At 39.5% G+C, this 16,791-nt stretch overlaps 1 protein-coding gene across 4 annotated transcripts in view; it reads left to right on the top strand.

Moving 5' to 3' along the window:
• fam168a (family with sequence similarity 168 member A) overlaps window positions 1-16,791 on the top strand; it is an 82,305-nt gene that overhangs the window by 24,046 nt on the left and 41,468 nt on the right. For all 4 annotated transcript variants that reach the window (XM_033023175.1, XM_033023176.1, XM_033023177.1 and 1 more), the window contains exon 2: window positions 10,170-10,257. In XM_033023175.1, the coding sequence (XP_032879066.1) occupies window positions 10,188-10,257 (70 nt within the window). In that variant the 5' untranslated portion in view covers window positions 10,170-10,187. The remainder of the gene's footprint in view (window positions 1-10,169; window positions 10,258-16,791) is intronic.

The raw sequence follows: 16,791 nt of genomic DNA, 5'->3' as shown, positions 1-16,791 counted from the left end.
GTTATATGCCACCTTTAGTCTCTGCATACTTGTCTTTAAATAGTTTGACCACAGGTGCGCAGTGTAGAGGGGTGTGCAGTATGCTCTAAATAGCGACATCTTCACCACATCTGCACACGCACCAAATTTACGCAAGAGGATATTTGCCTGTACATACAGCATGCGTCGTTGCCTATAAATATCCTCATCATCTGTCATTTGTTCTGTAATAATATGCCCTAGATATTTTATCTTATTACAGACACTAAGATTGTTGTCAGACAATTTAAAAACAGGATATTTTAGGCATTTATCCTCTTTGGTTCTACAGACCATAACAGCACTCTTACTAGCATTATATTTAATGTCATGTTCCACACCATACACGGAACATATAGTAAGGAGCTGCTGGAGACCAGCGCTAGATGGACTAAAGACCACAAGATCATCTGCATACATAAGAATAAAATCTTGCCTTACATTCTATTTTGAAGAAGGCAAACCTAGCTTATAAATGTCTCCTCTGTTATGGTTTACCAGTCCTCACAACATCTTCGTAAATCTCTAACTTCAGTGCAGTTACATATTCCTTTAATGCAATGACCATCATGCGCAAGCTGGTGTTTTATGCACTTCATGCAAAGCCTTCCAGTTCTTGTATGCTGTGTTTTGGCCAATGAAACAAAACATCTGTGTAGCTTTTTACCCATCTTATTGATGATTTAAGCACTTAAAAAAAACAAAAAAAACCTACAGGTTTGCTCTGTTCTGCCGCAGCATTCAATATTCTATGATTTATTCTCTATAACATTTTTTGGGAATTTGACATTTTTTGACGAAATGGAATAGAACAAAGGAAATTGCTTTTATAATTTTAAGATTGGAATAACTAGAACTGTTTTATTCCTTTTATTTAGTGATCACATTGAATTTTTAACTCTGGGAAAGCAGGTAGATATCTGTTAAATTTAATACAAGCCTTTAATAACAAAAAAAAATGAAATCGGTCTGCTTAAACTTGGTTTGGGTTGGAGTTAGGAATTTGGAGGTGACCTACTTGTGGTGTTTTAATTGGTAAGCGCTCTTTCCTGGAGTTGTGAACATTTGGATGTCTTGTTGAACTAATTTTGCAGAATCCTTTCTCCTTCCCTCTGGATTCCGTAGATTAAAAACATGGCAAATGTATGGAACATATGAGATTACCGCTTCATCGCATAATATCAGAATAGTTTGGTAGGTGTGGTTAACAGACAGTGATAGAAGAGTTGGAAGATGTATGTAGCATAATTGAGTTTGGGTAAGGAAGGGGGTCAAAACACATGAGAAGGTGAATGATGACCTTGACTAAGTCTGATAAATCTAATTTGTTTCTCATTTCCATACCTTTTATCTTTGTCTTTCTGACACCTACAAAAATGAAATGCGCATCACTCAGATATATGTACGCGATTGTTTTAACTATAATTTATGTGCCTGTGACTTAAATTTTTGCTTCTGGTTGTCATTTTCCATTATGAATCCCTGTAGCTCATTTAAAATTCTCTGTCATGCTGTAATCAAATCCTTTTTTTTAGTGGTGTTTTCTAAGATAGAAAAGGTGCAGTGCTCCTATAATGTTTTCCAACATATACATTTTCTTACAAGACATAAATTCAAAGCATTGAATCATATATGGGTAAAGTGAAATTTGATGCATTTGAAAATCTTGAATCTGAATGTTCTGAAATTGTTACCCTGCTTGCTTTAATCCATGACAGACACAAAATGCTGGAGTAACTAAGTTTCTCCAGCTTTTTTTGTCTACCTACAGATCATTAATAAGATTCTTTTGCCTGGTGCTTTTAAACTGCACACTAAAAATCCTTTAGGCATTGTTCTCCAAGAGCAAAGCCAAATCTAAATCTCCAGGAGAGGTTGGGATTAAAATAGTGTAAGAAAGAACTGCAGATGCTGGTTAAAATCGAAGATAGACACAAAATGCTGGAGTAACTAAGCGGGACAGGCCGCATCTCTAGAGAGAAGGAATGGGTGACGTTTCGGGTCAAGACCTTTCTTCAGACTTTTTTTAATCTGAAGCCCGAAACGTCACTTTTGTCTACCGTTGATTAAAAGCACCAGGCAAAAGAATCTTATTAATGATCTGTAGGTAGACAAAAAAAGCTGGAGAAACTCAGCAGGTGAGGCAGCATCTATGGAGCGAAGGAATAGGTGACGTTTTGGGTCAAGACCCTTCTTCTCGACCTGAAACGTCACCTATTCCTTCGTTCCATAGACGCTGCCTCACCCTTTCTCCAGCTCTCTTTTGTCTACCGTTGATTTTTCCAGCATCTGCAGTTCTTTCTTAAACGTATTAATTATATTTTAAATAGTTCTAAAAATCATTGGTGAAGATGGTTAAAATATAAATAATTCAAAGTATCAATTCTTTCTTTAACCTAGATTTAATTTAATACGAATTTGGGAGAAATGTCAGACCTTTGAGTTGCTTGAGTAGTGCATGGAAAAGAGGCCTTAAATTATGTGGAGAAACTTAGACATTAGAGTCACCTGTGGAGCATGGTTTGCATGTTGAGTAACATTCAAAAAGAGTGTCTTGAATGTATTTTAAATGCAGTTTAGTTTATTGTCATATGTATCAAGGTACAGTGGAAAGCTTTGGTTGCGTGCTCACATGTCAGTGGAAATACAATACATGATTATAATCGAGCCATTCACGATGGACAGATAAATAACAGAATAACATTTAGTGCAAGCCAATAAAGTCCGATCAAAGATATTCCGAGGGTCTCCAATGAGGTAGATAGTAGTTCAAGACTGCTCTCTAGTTGTGGTAGGATGGTTCAGTTGCTTGATGACATCTGGGAAGAAACTGTCCCTGATTCTGGGGGTGTGCAGTTCACACTTCTATACCTTTTGCCAAATAGGAGAGGGGAGAAGAGGGAGTGGCCATGGTGTGACTTGTTCTGGATTATGCTGCTGGCCATGCTGAGGCAGCGTGAGGTATAAATGGAGTCAATGGCAGGGAGGTTGGTTTGCGTTCACTGCAATTTCTTGTGGACTTGGATGGAGCTTTTTCCAACGCAAGCTGCGGTGCATCTAGAAGTTGGTGAGAGTTGCTGGGGACATGGACACTGTCAGAGGATTAGCTTTGGTAATAACTGTCAAAGTGGAATTGAATGATAAATATTTAAATTGTGATGCAGTTTAGGAAAGACTGGCAGTGGTTCAAAATTGAATGCAGTTTAAAAGCCAGCATAAACCTAATGGACCAAATTGCTTACTGTTCTACATCACAATTAAAATAATAATTTATTAGCCAAGTATGTTTTGCAACATACAAAGAATTTCATTTGCCAAGTCAGTCATACAAAAAATGCAATGGAACACAAAATAGATTTTGATATGAACATCCACAACAGTGACTTCTCCACATTCCTCACTGATGGAAAGTGGAAAAAATCTCTTCCCTTCTTTCCTCTCTGGGGCCTCGAGCCCTTTGTTGACGGGATGACCTTGACTCCCGTAGCCGGCGACGTTTTGGCCCTCCGCATTGGGGGAATATCAGCTCCCCCACGCGGGGCGATTGAATCCCGCGTCGGGGTTAGTTGAGCCTCTGCGTCGTTGGAGCTCCCGACTAGCCCATCCCGAAACTGCAAGCTCTCGATGTAAATCCCAGGCAACTGAGTCTGAAGAGGGGTCTCGATCCGAAACGTGATCGATTCGTTCTCTCCAGAGATGCTGCCTGCCCCGCTGAGTTACTTCAGCATTTTGTGTCTACCTTCAATTTAAACCAACATCTGCAGTTCTTTCCAACACAAAGTCCATCTCGGCATGAGTTAATGACTTGCATAATGAAAATTGGAGTAGATGACAATAAAAGACATTCCTATTAGAGAAATCAACAGACCCTAAATTTAAGAGTTTTTCTCACTATAAATAACTTGGTTTGCAGGTATGGCTCTATTGCAACATCTGCCTTTTTTAAATTTTGATTTTATTTTTCTCACTGTCAATAACTTAGACTGCAAGTAATTGCTGGATAGCAATGGTCTATCTCCTTGTGCTTTGCATGCACCATTTGTATCTTGCATGAAGTGAGACCAAGCCATGGATTGCACCTTTTTTTAAATGAGTCAAGTTCTATTGTGCCACTGACTGTATTTTGCACATTCCTTCCTCCTGTGCACTGATTCACCCCCTAGTTTTAACTAATTGAAAAAATAATTGCATAAAAGCAACTTTGTGCTACTAAAAATTGATGTTTTAGTTCTCTTTTTCCTTCAGATAATGTACTTGTCATTGTTTTCTCCTTGTGGGATGAATTTTCTAGCTTTAATAATCATTCCTTTTAATTTTGTCTGTTCATATTGAGCCATGATCATGTTAAATGGTAGGACAAGCTTGAGGCACCAAATGGCCTTCTGCTTCTATTTTCTTATGGTCTTAGTTTTTTCTCTCCCACCATTGTCCTCTGCTTCTTGTCCCCTGACCTCCCACTACCGAAATTTACCTTCACCATTCTTTACTTCACCTTCCATGCCAATTCCCATTGGCCTTTTGTTCCTTGCCCTCTCCTTTTCTCAGTCAATTTTCCTCTTACCTGTGCTTGTTCTCTTTTCTTAGCTATAATAATCAAACAGCTTTCTAATCTGGGTGTGGATTTGCCATCTGATTTACTGCATTGAAAATTAAACGTGAAAGCCATGTTCTATACTGTTTCAAATGCACATACCCAAAGAGGGTATGTCTGTAAGCAGTCTGGTTCAAGGTTGTGACATCACTATCATAATGCTACAATAATTCTGCATGACTGCATTATGATTTGATGGGAATGACACTGCTTGATGCCCACTAATGCCTTCGTTTGTAGCAGATAGATGAATTATAATTTTTCCATGGTACATGCATGGATTTATCTGTAGTTTTTTTATTTTGTTGGAATTTGACAGTATGCCAGTCAATCAATGGTGTTGAATCTGACAGCATGTCAGAACAAATGATGAAAATGTCCAATCTCTCTGGTCAAGGGAAATCGTGGGTTTACATTCATAAACATTTGCTCAGAATGTAAAAATGGCTTTGGGGAAACTTGATTGGAAAGCAATATTTGCTGCAGAATGGGCTGCACAGTGGCACAGCGGTAGAGTTACTGCCTGACAGCGGTAGAGTTACTGCCTGACCGGAGACCCAAGTTAGATCCCGTCTACGGGTGCTGTCTGTACGGAGTTTGTACGCTCTCCCTGTGACCTTGTGGGTTTTCTCTGAGATTTTTTGTTTCCTCCCACACTTAAGGCGTACAGGTTTGTAGGTTAATTGGCTTGGTGTATAGGTAAATTGTCCCTTGTGTATCGGATAGTGCTAGTGTACGGTGGGCTGAAGGGCCTGTTTCCATGCTGTATCTCTAAAACGCAATTGTGTACGTTTGGGCTCATCTTTACTTTTATTTGTTAGAACTTAAAATCTGGTTTTGTGCAGCAATTAATACAATTATTTGTTTTCCTCATTTTAAGGAGATTAAGTATTGACATCTTGTATTTAGTTGGGGAAACTTAAGATACCTCACACTTTTAGCATGTACAAAACAGTTAGTAACAACAATGCCCAGAAGGAAAATAGTTTGAGGGAATAATGAAAATAGTGAAGATTTATTTAAAGTTCTGCCAAGTGGGAAGTATTATGGCATGATTACTGTGTGAGGAAAGAGTCTTTAATAAGCCACTTTTCTAATGCTTTCTAATTTTCCATATAGAATTGATTAAGTTATTTTATGGTAACTGTTATATCTTGATCACAGACTTTCTCCATTCCAACTTTATCAGAATGTTACCTTATGCGGGATGCTTGATAAAATACCCACAAATCTCTTAGAGTGCAATAAGTATATAATTCAAGGAGGAGTTGCCCTACAAGTTATTGTGTGGGATAAGTCTGAGTTTACAAGAATAAGGCATTTTCTGCAGCTCTATTTCAACCACAACATCATCATTGTGTTCTCTCCAACCATCCTCATTAACCTATCAACTAAATGACTTTTTAAACTACTTGGCACCAGCACCACAACAACCCTAACATTGCCCTAGCTGAGATTCCTTTGTTACAAGCATCCCTCCCCCACCCTCTGACTTACAGCTAACTTATTTTCTATCAGACAAAGTCTTTGGCATAAAATATTAACCTTTTCTCTTTCTGAAAATGCTAACTGACCAGCTGAATATTTCCAAAAATGTTTCAGATTATGAGAATCTGCAGTTTAGTTCCATCAATCATGGAATTCAATTTACTCAGTGACAGTGCTGCTCTAGTCCATCAGGGTCCCAGAATTCCAAAAGATTGTGACCATTTAATGAAGAAATGTATTATCTTAAATTTAAATGAGATTGCATCTCTTAGTGTGAGACGTTTCCTCTGGAGCACCTGCTCCATGAAGAACTGAAAATCTTGATTCAATATCAATTCAGTCTTGTAAACTTAGATTATCCTATTCAATAACTTGTGGGACAATTCGTTCTAGGAATCAAATCTAATGAATCTGTAGTTCTTTCTTTGAGACACATATCCATCCTTCTGCATTGACATCAAAATTGCAGCGCAGTGTGGTTTTCTCAGCACTGTAATTGCAACAAGATTTCAGAATTTTTTAAAATTCCAGTATAGATGATATTTTCTAATTTTCAAGCTACTTTAATCAATACAACAACCAATTAATAATAACGAATATGCATTCTAGATATAATTCCCAAAGGACACTTAAGGCACATTGCAGACTCCTGGAGTCGACATTGAATTCTCTAACTTACATATTGTCAGAATTGGCCATATTTTGTAGCAAGTCAAATCTGTGACATTGGCTTTAATTTCTCCTCTGCAATAGCACACCATGACCTATTATTTATGATGTTGCACGCTTTCACCCTTTAGCTGCCCCATTAACAATTTGTCCGTGCAGCAATCTCGGTTTGACCCTATCACAGCTATTCCTTTTGTCTTATCTTTCTCCAACTTTAACAATTTTTTTTCTCTCTCTCCCCAGTTCTAATGAACAGTCTTTGGCCTGAACCATTAATGCTCTTTCCATTGATGTGGCCTATTTCCAGCACTTTTTGTTTTTGTCTACGATTGATGGATATTCAAACTGGCAGGGAATTGTGCAAAGTGGCAATTGGGCAGGATTGTGGACTACGGATAGAAAATTGTGTTGTTGAATAGCAAAATATGCTTGAGCTGCTGACAACTTTTCAATTTTCACCCGCTGAGTTTCTCCAGCATTTTTGTCGCCTCATAGATGCTGCCTCACCCGCTAACTTTCTCTGACATTTTGTCTCTCCATAGATGCTGCCTCACCAGCTGAGTTTCTCCGACATTTTTGTCGTTCCATAGTTGCTGCCTCACCAGCTGAGTTTCTCCGACATTTTTGTCGTTTCATAGATGCTGCCTCACCAGCTGAGTTTCTCCAGCATTTTTTTCTACCTTCGATTTTCCAGCATCTGCAGTTCCTTCTTAAACAACTTTTCAATTTATGTTGGCCTGTTGAATACAAAGTAAAAAATGATTGACACTTGTGCGATCATATTTTATTAAATAACGTAACATGCAGCCTTCCGTATTTATAGCTTGCACTTGTTATTGCGAATGAAACACTCTAGCTCCTAACTCCCATCTCCCCATCTAACACACATGGTCTTCGTTAATATTTTTTTCTATTACATGTGATTTCTTAGGAATGCAATTATTGTATTAGCATTGTAGCTACTCGAGAAAAGATTCACTAGGTGGACTGATGAGAGAGCTGTCGTATCATGAATAACTAAAATCATAAACTTTATTCTGTGGCGTTGAAAAGAATGAGGAGTAATATTTTCAAACATAAGTCCCAAAGGAGGCATGATAAGCTAGATGTTCCACTGGTGGGAGATTCCTGATTGGGAGGACACTGTTATAAGATAAGGGAGTAGTGATTTTAAAATAATATGAATAGGATTTTCTTCTCGGTGTGGTGAATCTCCTCTATCCAGGCTAGAGCATGAGAGGCATTTGAAGAGGTAGATTAATTTAGAAAATATGGGGGAATTGAGAGCAATGTGGAACTATCACACGCTGAGTTGGGGCAATGGGGAGATGGCATAGAAACATAAACATAGAAAATAGGTGCAGGAGTAGGCCATTCGACCCTTCGAGCCTGCACCGTCATTCAATATGATCATGGCTGATCATCCAACTCCGTATCCTGTACCTAGCAATGTTACAAAATTTTGAGATTTAAAAAATCAAGTCTGTAATTTATCCCATCAGATAAAGCATAAAAATAAGTTTAATTTGACACCTAATTCACTTTCATATCTCAAGTATTTAAAAAGTTATGGCCATTTTCATACTCGGAAATGAGCATCTTGTTCCCTATTGATTTTCTATGGACATAACAAAAAAGCTGTGATCGTGAACAGTCAAAAGCCCATAACTTTCTTAAAAATTAAGAGAACTGAATGAAATTTTCAGTTATCATAGATTGAAGCATTCTGAAACAAATATAAAATAATCTTACTTGGATGACCTGAAATTAAAGCATATAATTAGTTACCTAATTGTAGCTAATTTCAGACTTCAATTACTAGATCTAAACATCTATCCATAAATGATTAACATTTTTAAATAGCCTAAATGTCCAAATAATATTCACAAATAATTCACAATAAAACATGATTTTTAAATCTCATTCACATTAATTTATAGACCAAATGGAAGGAATTTAGTGTTCAATTGCTGTAAATAAATGCCCATTTAAATCAGCTTTCCAGTGGGTCCCTGTGGAACGCGCTGGTTTAGAACGTTCACATTGCGGTAGATTTGTGCCCCAAATGCCCAGAAAAATACTGCGGGATATAATGGGGCCAAAATGAGCTACTCGCAATATTAAACTTTGTATAAAGGGATCTTTAGAAGCCCTTTTTAATGTAAAAATAAGCTACATACCCTCTGTGGTTTGCTCTATGGGACCCTGCGGTTGCTGGCGGTCGCGGGTTTAGAGATTGATTTTTAAACTACTATAACTATTATACGAGGCCTTTAAAACTAATAATAGCTTTTGCGACGGGGGCCTTCCAGCGATTTTTCGTTAATAATTAACTAGGCTGAACATCTTCGATTTGAACAGCCTAGAGAAAATCGCGTTTTAAACCCGCCCCCCTCTAAACGGCGCCAAAATCGCGCACACCCGCAGCGACAGATTTTCAACGACGCTTCAGGTAGGCTTTGCAACATACCTACTGTACCTGCCTTCTCTCCATACCCCCTGATCCCTTTAGCCACAAGGGCCACATTCCTTTAGCCACAAGGGCATGTTCATATTCAACAGTGAGGCAGTCTTGAGCGACTAGGTAACCAATTCATGCTTTTGCTTTGTATTCTTGTGAATGGATTGAAGTTGTGTTAAAATACTAGCAATATAGCTTGTTCCCATTTACTCCGTTTCCAGCTGCCTTTGAAAGATGCTATGGAATGCATTATCTGCTTAGGGCAACAGTTTGTAGCTCAAACACTGGGGCAAGGGACAAGATTTAATTCAAGTTTTAAGATTATTTTATGGTTCTAGTTTAGTGTTGTAGTTGAGTGGCAGGCTTAAAATGTTGGACCCTATATTTATCCGTGGTGTATTGGTTTACTATTGTCCTATTTACCAACACATAGTGAACAACTTTAATTTGCATGCTATAAGCTATGCAAGAGTTGGCCATACATGCATGATTCAAGCAGAGCTTGGGTAAATTTAGTAGGAGGGTTGGTAACTACGTCAATGGAATAATCCTATTCAATCCAATGGAATGAGTACTTCCAATGCCTTGGCAAACTCTTTGGTGCTTTTTCTGCTACATTTGTTGGTCTAACCATTTTGTGAAAAATGATGAGAAGTAGTCTTCTAATCAACTTTTATTCATCGCACATGGGCATATATCTGCTCACATGATGTAACTGTTTCCTGAGAATAATTCTACCGATAAGTTACACATTCTATATTCCATACCCAAAATCTTGGCTCATTTTTAATAAAATGTTTACCTTTAAGGCGATCTATAGTATTAAGTTAAGGCATAGCTGGTTATCTATAAATGACATTAAAAGTAATTGCAACAGAAATACTGCTGTGTAAGATGGATAAAAAAAATCTGAATATCTGAAATGGTATTTTCTTTTCTTAGAGTTCCTAGTCTTCCATCATGAATCCTGTTTATAGCCCCGTTCAACCTGGGACTCCTTACGGCAATCCTAAGAATATGGCTTACACAGGTAAGTCTGCTTTACTCGAACTGCAATGATATTTATCTATGTGCACGATTTAAGGAGACATCAATTGGGCCTGTCGGCCCATATCTACTCCGTCATTCGATCATGGCTGATCTATCTCTCCCTCCTAACCCCATCTCCTGCCTTTTCCCCATAACCTCTGACACCTGTACTAATCAAGAATCTATCTATCCCTGCCTTAAATATATCCACTGACTTTGCCACCACAGCCTTCTGTGGTAAAGAATTCCACAGATTCACCACCCTCTGACTAAAGAAGCTCCTCATCTCCTTCCTTGAAGAACATTCTTTAATTCTGAGGCTATGACCTCTAGTCCTAAACTCTCCCGCTAGTGGAAACATCCTCTCCACATCCACTCAATCCAAGCCTTTCACTATTCTGTATGTTTCAATGAGGTCCCTCATCCTGATTCTTCTAAACTCCAGCGAATATAGGCCCAGTGCAGTCAAGAATAAGAACAATAAGAACAAGTTGAAGTTTATTGGCCAAGTATTCACAGACAAGGAATTTGCCTTGGTGCTCCACCTGCAAGTGACAACATGACATACAGTGATAGTTAGGAATGACACACAAAACATTAAACATTAATAATAAAACATTATCAATTAAATATGTGAATTAAATAAAATACCAGAGCAAAATGACGCTACAGATTTTTAGTCATTGAGTAGAGCTGCTACTCGTGGGGGAAAAGGGCTGTTTTTATGTCTGGCTGCAGCAGTTTTGACAGTCGACTTCCAGAGGGAAGTGATTCAAAGCGTTTGTGGCCAGGGTGAGAGGGGTCAGAGATGATCTTACCCGCTCGCTTCCTGGCCCTTGCAGTGTACAATTCGTCAATCGAGGGAAGGTTGTAGCTAATAACCTTCTCAGCTGATCGGAAGATTCGGTGCAGCCTCCCGATGTCGTGCTTGGTGGCTGAGCCAAACCAGACCATGATGGAGAAGATGAGGACAGACTATACAATGGCCGTGTAGGATTGGACCATCATTGCCTGTGGCAGATTGTGCTTCCTCAGCTGCTGCAGGAAGTACATCCATTGTTGTGCCTTTTTGACTGGGGAGTCGATGGTGGCCCCTCATTTAAGGTCCTTGGAGATGATGGTTCCCAGGAACTTAAAAGACTCCACAGATGTGCCTGTGGTGTTGTTGATGGTGAGTGGGGTGAGGGGAGGGGGAGCTCTCCTAAAGTCTACAATCGCTCAGATGTGCTAAAGCAAAAGGTTTTTAAATCATTTTTCATTTAGGATATACAGGGACATTATATTCTGTCCTTGAGCCAGATAAATGTCTCAAAGATTTATATTTTAACAGGTACTTGGATTGTTTAAATAATGGACAGTGATCTGAAGTTGAATTAATCTTTCAACTTGGAAAAAGTAGGTAATTGTAAGTTTAATTTCAAAAGCTGTTTTTGTTGAGAGTAATAAAAAAGCTATATAGAAATAGTTTTGAAGCCAGTGATAGGAAGTTGTAATGTCTGAAGAAGAATCTCGACCCAAAACGTCACCCATTCCTTCTCTCCGGAGATGCTGCCTGTCCCGCTGAGTTTACTCCAGCTTTTTGTGTGTATCATCGGATTAAACCAGCATCTGCAGTTCCATCTTGCACAATGACCTATAGGTTATCTAGCTGCACTGTTCATTGTTCATTCATCTTGTTCGATGTGTTATAATTCTGGGCTTATGTATTCAAGAATAAGATCTGTGTTTGTTTATAGATATAATATAACAAACACAGATCTTATTCTGTAATTCTTAAACATTTGATTCCAACTGGTTACAAGCATTTAGATCAGTTCTCAAAACCATTAGCGATCGCATGCGGTCCAAATCAAACTAATTAAATAGAAAACATGGGTGGCGTACTATTTGCAGGGACCCCATTGTTACAGCCGTTTGGGTTATAGATATTTGTCCCTACAGAATTCACAAATCATTACCCCAAAATTTGAGATACGGCATGATATATGCTTACAGATTTTGTTATAGAGGAAAAAGGTAGGTTAATCAAGATTTTTTTTTTTTCCCCCCCAACATTCCTTGACTCGTGTGCAGATGACACGTCGTCTTGCTATGGAAAATCCCAATGCCTCTCTTCTCCCTGTCCAGACTTAAGAACAGCTTCTTCCTCACTCCCATCCAACTCCTGAACCAATCATCTCTTTCACGCCCCTTTCCTGGAGGTGCTGCCAGGTTCTTGTACTCTCAGCGCTACAGTTATTATTTATTCTATTGTACTTTTTGCTTTGCTTGGTCTTTGCATTACAATTTCCATCATTCTGTTTTGCATCATTGTTTTTATCATTACTGTGAGCTTCACATGAACAAATAATTTAATTGTATCCTGGTGTATGAGAGAATAGTAATCTGTTAGATGTTCTAACAATTGTAGTTTTGTATGGCTGAAGCAAAATATGCTAAGAGAAAGGACCATTAACTAATTTTGTGAAAGCAGGTCGACAGAAGAATTAGATTCTCTCCCCCATTCAAATTGAAATGAAGAAGAATTCAATCATGGCAAAATGTTTTTTGACATAATGATATGTTAGAGGTCCTTCTGCATTTTGTGATCTGTATTAAATTTTATGCCACAAGCCTGTTCATTAAAATGCTCAACATGCAGTAATTAGATTTTTTATCTTAATTGGGGTTGTGGTTTCATAATAACATAAGAATAAATCTCAAATCCAGTGCCAAAAATTCAAGTGATCTTTTCTGGGGTGTTCTTTAGAGGCTCAATGGTTTTATCTGATAAATGGATAGATGGTTAAGTTGATCCAGGATACAGTACCCATTTGCTTTTCAGTTGGTTGATCTCATAAAAAGAGCAAAATGTTATGTTTGGCATTGGACCCTTTAAAATGTTAAGCAAGCCTCCTGACTTCTGGAATGTGGAACTTGTAAATGCAATATTGAAATTTATATACTCTGGTTGTACTATGCTAATACATGGATGTACAATGCATGCCCAATTTATTGTGAGCCTTCTGTGTGAAGGATTTTTTAATTATATGTCAATGAATGTTAGCAATTATATCCGTCCCTTGTGGTGCTCTGTGTGGAAAGTTGGTTCCTTGATGCTCCCTCGAGAAGTTGAGCCCTTCTGATGTTCCACAAAGTTAGCAACCCCCTGCCCCCCACCCCCACCCTCATGATTCATATGGGAAATCAAATCAGTTTGTTTATAGATAAACATTTTAGGACAAAAGAAAATTATAGCTGATGCTTTGCAATATTTCATACCCCTATCTTCCATTATTTATTTAGACCTAAATAACCAGATCTATAAATTTAGAGGCAGTGAAATGATTGTTTAACTTTGTTTACGACAGTGACATAATTGATAAGAGGGCTTAATTACAAGAATTGTATTCAAATGGCACCTGTGGCCTTGGGGTGATCTGAAGTTTCATAAATAAAAAGTAGACTTGCATAGAAGGCTGCTTTTGCACATTTTCATCATGTGAGATTGCATCAGTAAAATGTGTAATTGAAAATGTTCTATTCGTGAACTATTTGAAAAGAGAAATCAATGATTATCAATACCCTTCCGTCACCACTGAATACTGCTGATAGATTTGTATTGGATGCATTGTGCTTATTTCAAATTCCTTTGAAGGCGGTAAAAGCTGCAGAGGTAGTTTCTCTGGTTATTGTTTTCACAGCCAAGGTTATCACCATCTCTGTCGTTATTTCTCATTCACCTCTATTGTTATTGTTTAGTTTATTGTGCAGTGAAAAGCTTTTGTTGCGTGCTAAATATCTCTAAGGAAAATTATACTGGTATTTTTGGCAATGTTGGAATAAATTAATGAAATTGCCTATTGACTAATTTTTTCCCTGCCTGTGTTACCCTTGTATAGTATTTCCAAAATGGAAACTAAGCTCCTTTCATAATTTATTTGCTGCAGATTATTACACAACCCCAAAGCACTTTTTAAGGAAAAAGAATTGAAATTGTTTCCAGGTATAATTTTGAAAAAGTAATTGCATAATAAAATTCATTTTTTTAGTCCCAGCTGTCAAATGCACTATCCTTTTTCTTTTAATTTGCAACCTTCTCTCCCTCACTTACTCCAATGCTGCTACTTTGAACTCCATCTCTTCCATTGACTGAGTTCTTGCTACCCATATACGTCCTCCTAGCTGCTCAGTCTTTAAGCGAGTGAAACATGCTGGAATAGAATGGAAGAATATGAATGTAGCGGCCACCCATGGCGCTAACACAGTTACAAAGTATGCCGGCTCCTCCATTGCTTCCCCCCCACATGAACAGAAGCCACAGAAAAGTAGCATTATACAGTGGACACACAGGCCCTTCAGCCTACACCAACCATGATGACAAGATGAAGATAGACACAAAAAGCTGGAGTAACTCAGCGGGACAGGCAGCATCTCTGGAGAGAAGGAATGGGTGACATTTCAAGTCAAGACCCTTCTTCAGACTGGTTAGGGATAAGGGAAACTAGAGAAAGACGGAGAAGTGGAGTGAGGAAATAGGCCATTGTAAGCTGTTTGTAGGGTGAAAATTAAAAGGTAGTGTAACTTGGGTTGGGGAGGGAGGGAGAGAGAGAGAGAGAGAGAGAGAGGGAATGCCGGGGCTACCTGAAGTGAGAGAAATCAATATTCATACCACTGGGCTGTAAGCTGCCCAAGTGAAATATGAGATGCTTTTTCTCCAATTTCTAATGGTGGAGACAGAGGACAGAAAGTTATGTGTAGGAATGGGAAGGAGAATCAGTGTCTAGCAACCGGGAGATCAGGTTGGTACACATGGGCTGAGCTGCAGGGTACCGAGGAGACACTAATGAGGGCCTTATCTATGGTGGAGAAGGGAATCCCTGTTCCCTAAAGAATGAGGACATCTCGGATCTTCCACCTCAATTTGGGTGCAGATGCAGCGTAGACGGAGGAATTGGGATAGAGTCTATGCAGGAAGCAGGGTGGGAAGAGGTGTAGTTGAGATAGTTGTGGGAGTCAGTGGATTGTAATAGATGCCAGTCAATAGTCTATTTCTTGTGATGGAGACTGAGACCAAGAGAGGGGAGGGAGATGCCAGAGATTGGTGGTGAAGTTGATGAAGTCCATGAGTTCTGCATGGGTGCAGGAGTTAGCACCGATGCAGTCATCAATGTAATGGAGATAGAGTTCGGGGATAGAGCCAGTGTACGCCTGGAACAGGGATTGTTCAACGTATCCTACAAATAGGCAGGCATAGCTGGGGCCCATGCGGATGCCCATAGCTATGCCTTGGGCTTGAAGGAAGTGGGAGGAGTGAAAGGAGAAGTTGTTGAGGGTGAGGACCAGCAGGGTAGAATGTTAGTAGAGGGAAACTGGATGGTTCTGCGGTCGAGGAAGAAACAGAGGGCTTTAAGGCCTTCCTGGTGGGGGATGGAGGTGTAGAGTGACTGGACGTCCAAAGTAAAGATGAGGGAGTGGGGGTTTGGAAAACTGAAGTCATTAAAAAGACGAAGGGCATGTGAGGTAGCTTGGACATAGGTCGGGAGTGATTGGACCAGGGGGAATAGGATGGAGTCGAGGTACGTGGAAATCATTTCTGTGGGACAAGAGCAGGCAGAAACAATGGGTCTGCCAGGGCAGTTGTGCTTGTGGATTTTGGGGAGAAGGTAAAAACGGGCTGTGCGGGGCTGGGAAACGATAAGGTTGGAGACTGGAAAGCAGATAGCCAGAAGTGATGAAATCAGTAATGGTGTTTGAGATTAAGGCCTGGTGTTCATCTGTGGGATCATGGTCCAAGGATAAGTAGGAGGAGGTGTCTGAGAGTTGTCGCCTGGCCTCAGCCCGGTAGAGGTCAGCGTGCCAGACTACCACGGCACCTCCCTGGTCGGTGGGTTTGTTTATAATGTCAGGCTTGCTGCAGAGTGAGCGGAGGGCTGTGCATTCAGAGGGGGGTGAGGTTGGAGTAGGTAAGTGGAGTGGAAAAGTTGAGGCGGTTGATGTCATGCCGGCAGTTAGAAATAGATGTTTAGAGAAGGTAGAAGGCCATTCTGGGGAGTCCCAAGAGGAGGGGGACCGGTGGAGAAGGGAGAAGGGGCCATCATTGGGTGACGAGGACTCCTTCCCGTAGAAAAAGGTGCGGAGGCGACGGAAGAAAAGAAAATGATAAGATGCCTGACTAAGCTAGTACTGTGTTAGACCCATATCTGTCTATACCTTTTCTATCCATGAAACTGTCCAAATATATTTTACATTTTACATTTGCATGCTCATCTGCATGGTGGTGCCAATGACTAAAAGGCATTTGTTTAGTGATAATGGAGGTAAATAGCGTGACAACTAATGCTCCAGTGATATAGATGGCTGAAGTAAATTTGGTCTTCACGGAATTATTGATGTGATTGTTGGAGGGATCGGAGGGAAATGGATCTTTGAAGGAGGATTTAACTCCTTACTGAACTCTGGAAGAGCAAGAAAACCTGGGGTTACAGTAGGAAATAGGACAGATTCCCATGGAATATCTGAGTCTGGGACTTGAAGAATAAACTGAAATTTGAAG

Source organism: Amblyraja radiata, chromosome 6 (genome assembly GCF_010909765.2).
Source record: "Amblyraja radiata isolate CabotCenter1 chromosome 6, sAmbRad1.1.pri, whole genome shotgun sequence".
NCBI lineage: Eukaryota > Metazoa > Chordata > Chondrichthyes > Rajiformes > Rajidae > Amblyraja > Amblyraja radiata.
This window is presented reverse-complemented; position numbering and strand designations above follow the sequence as displayed.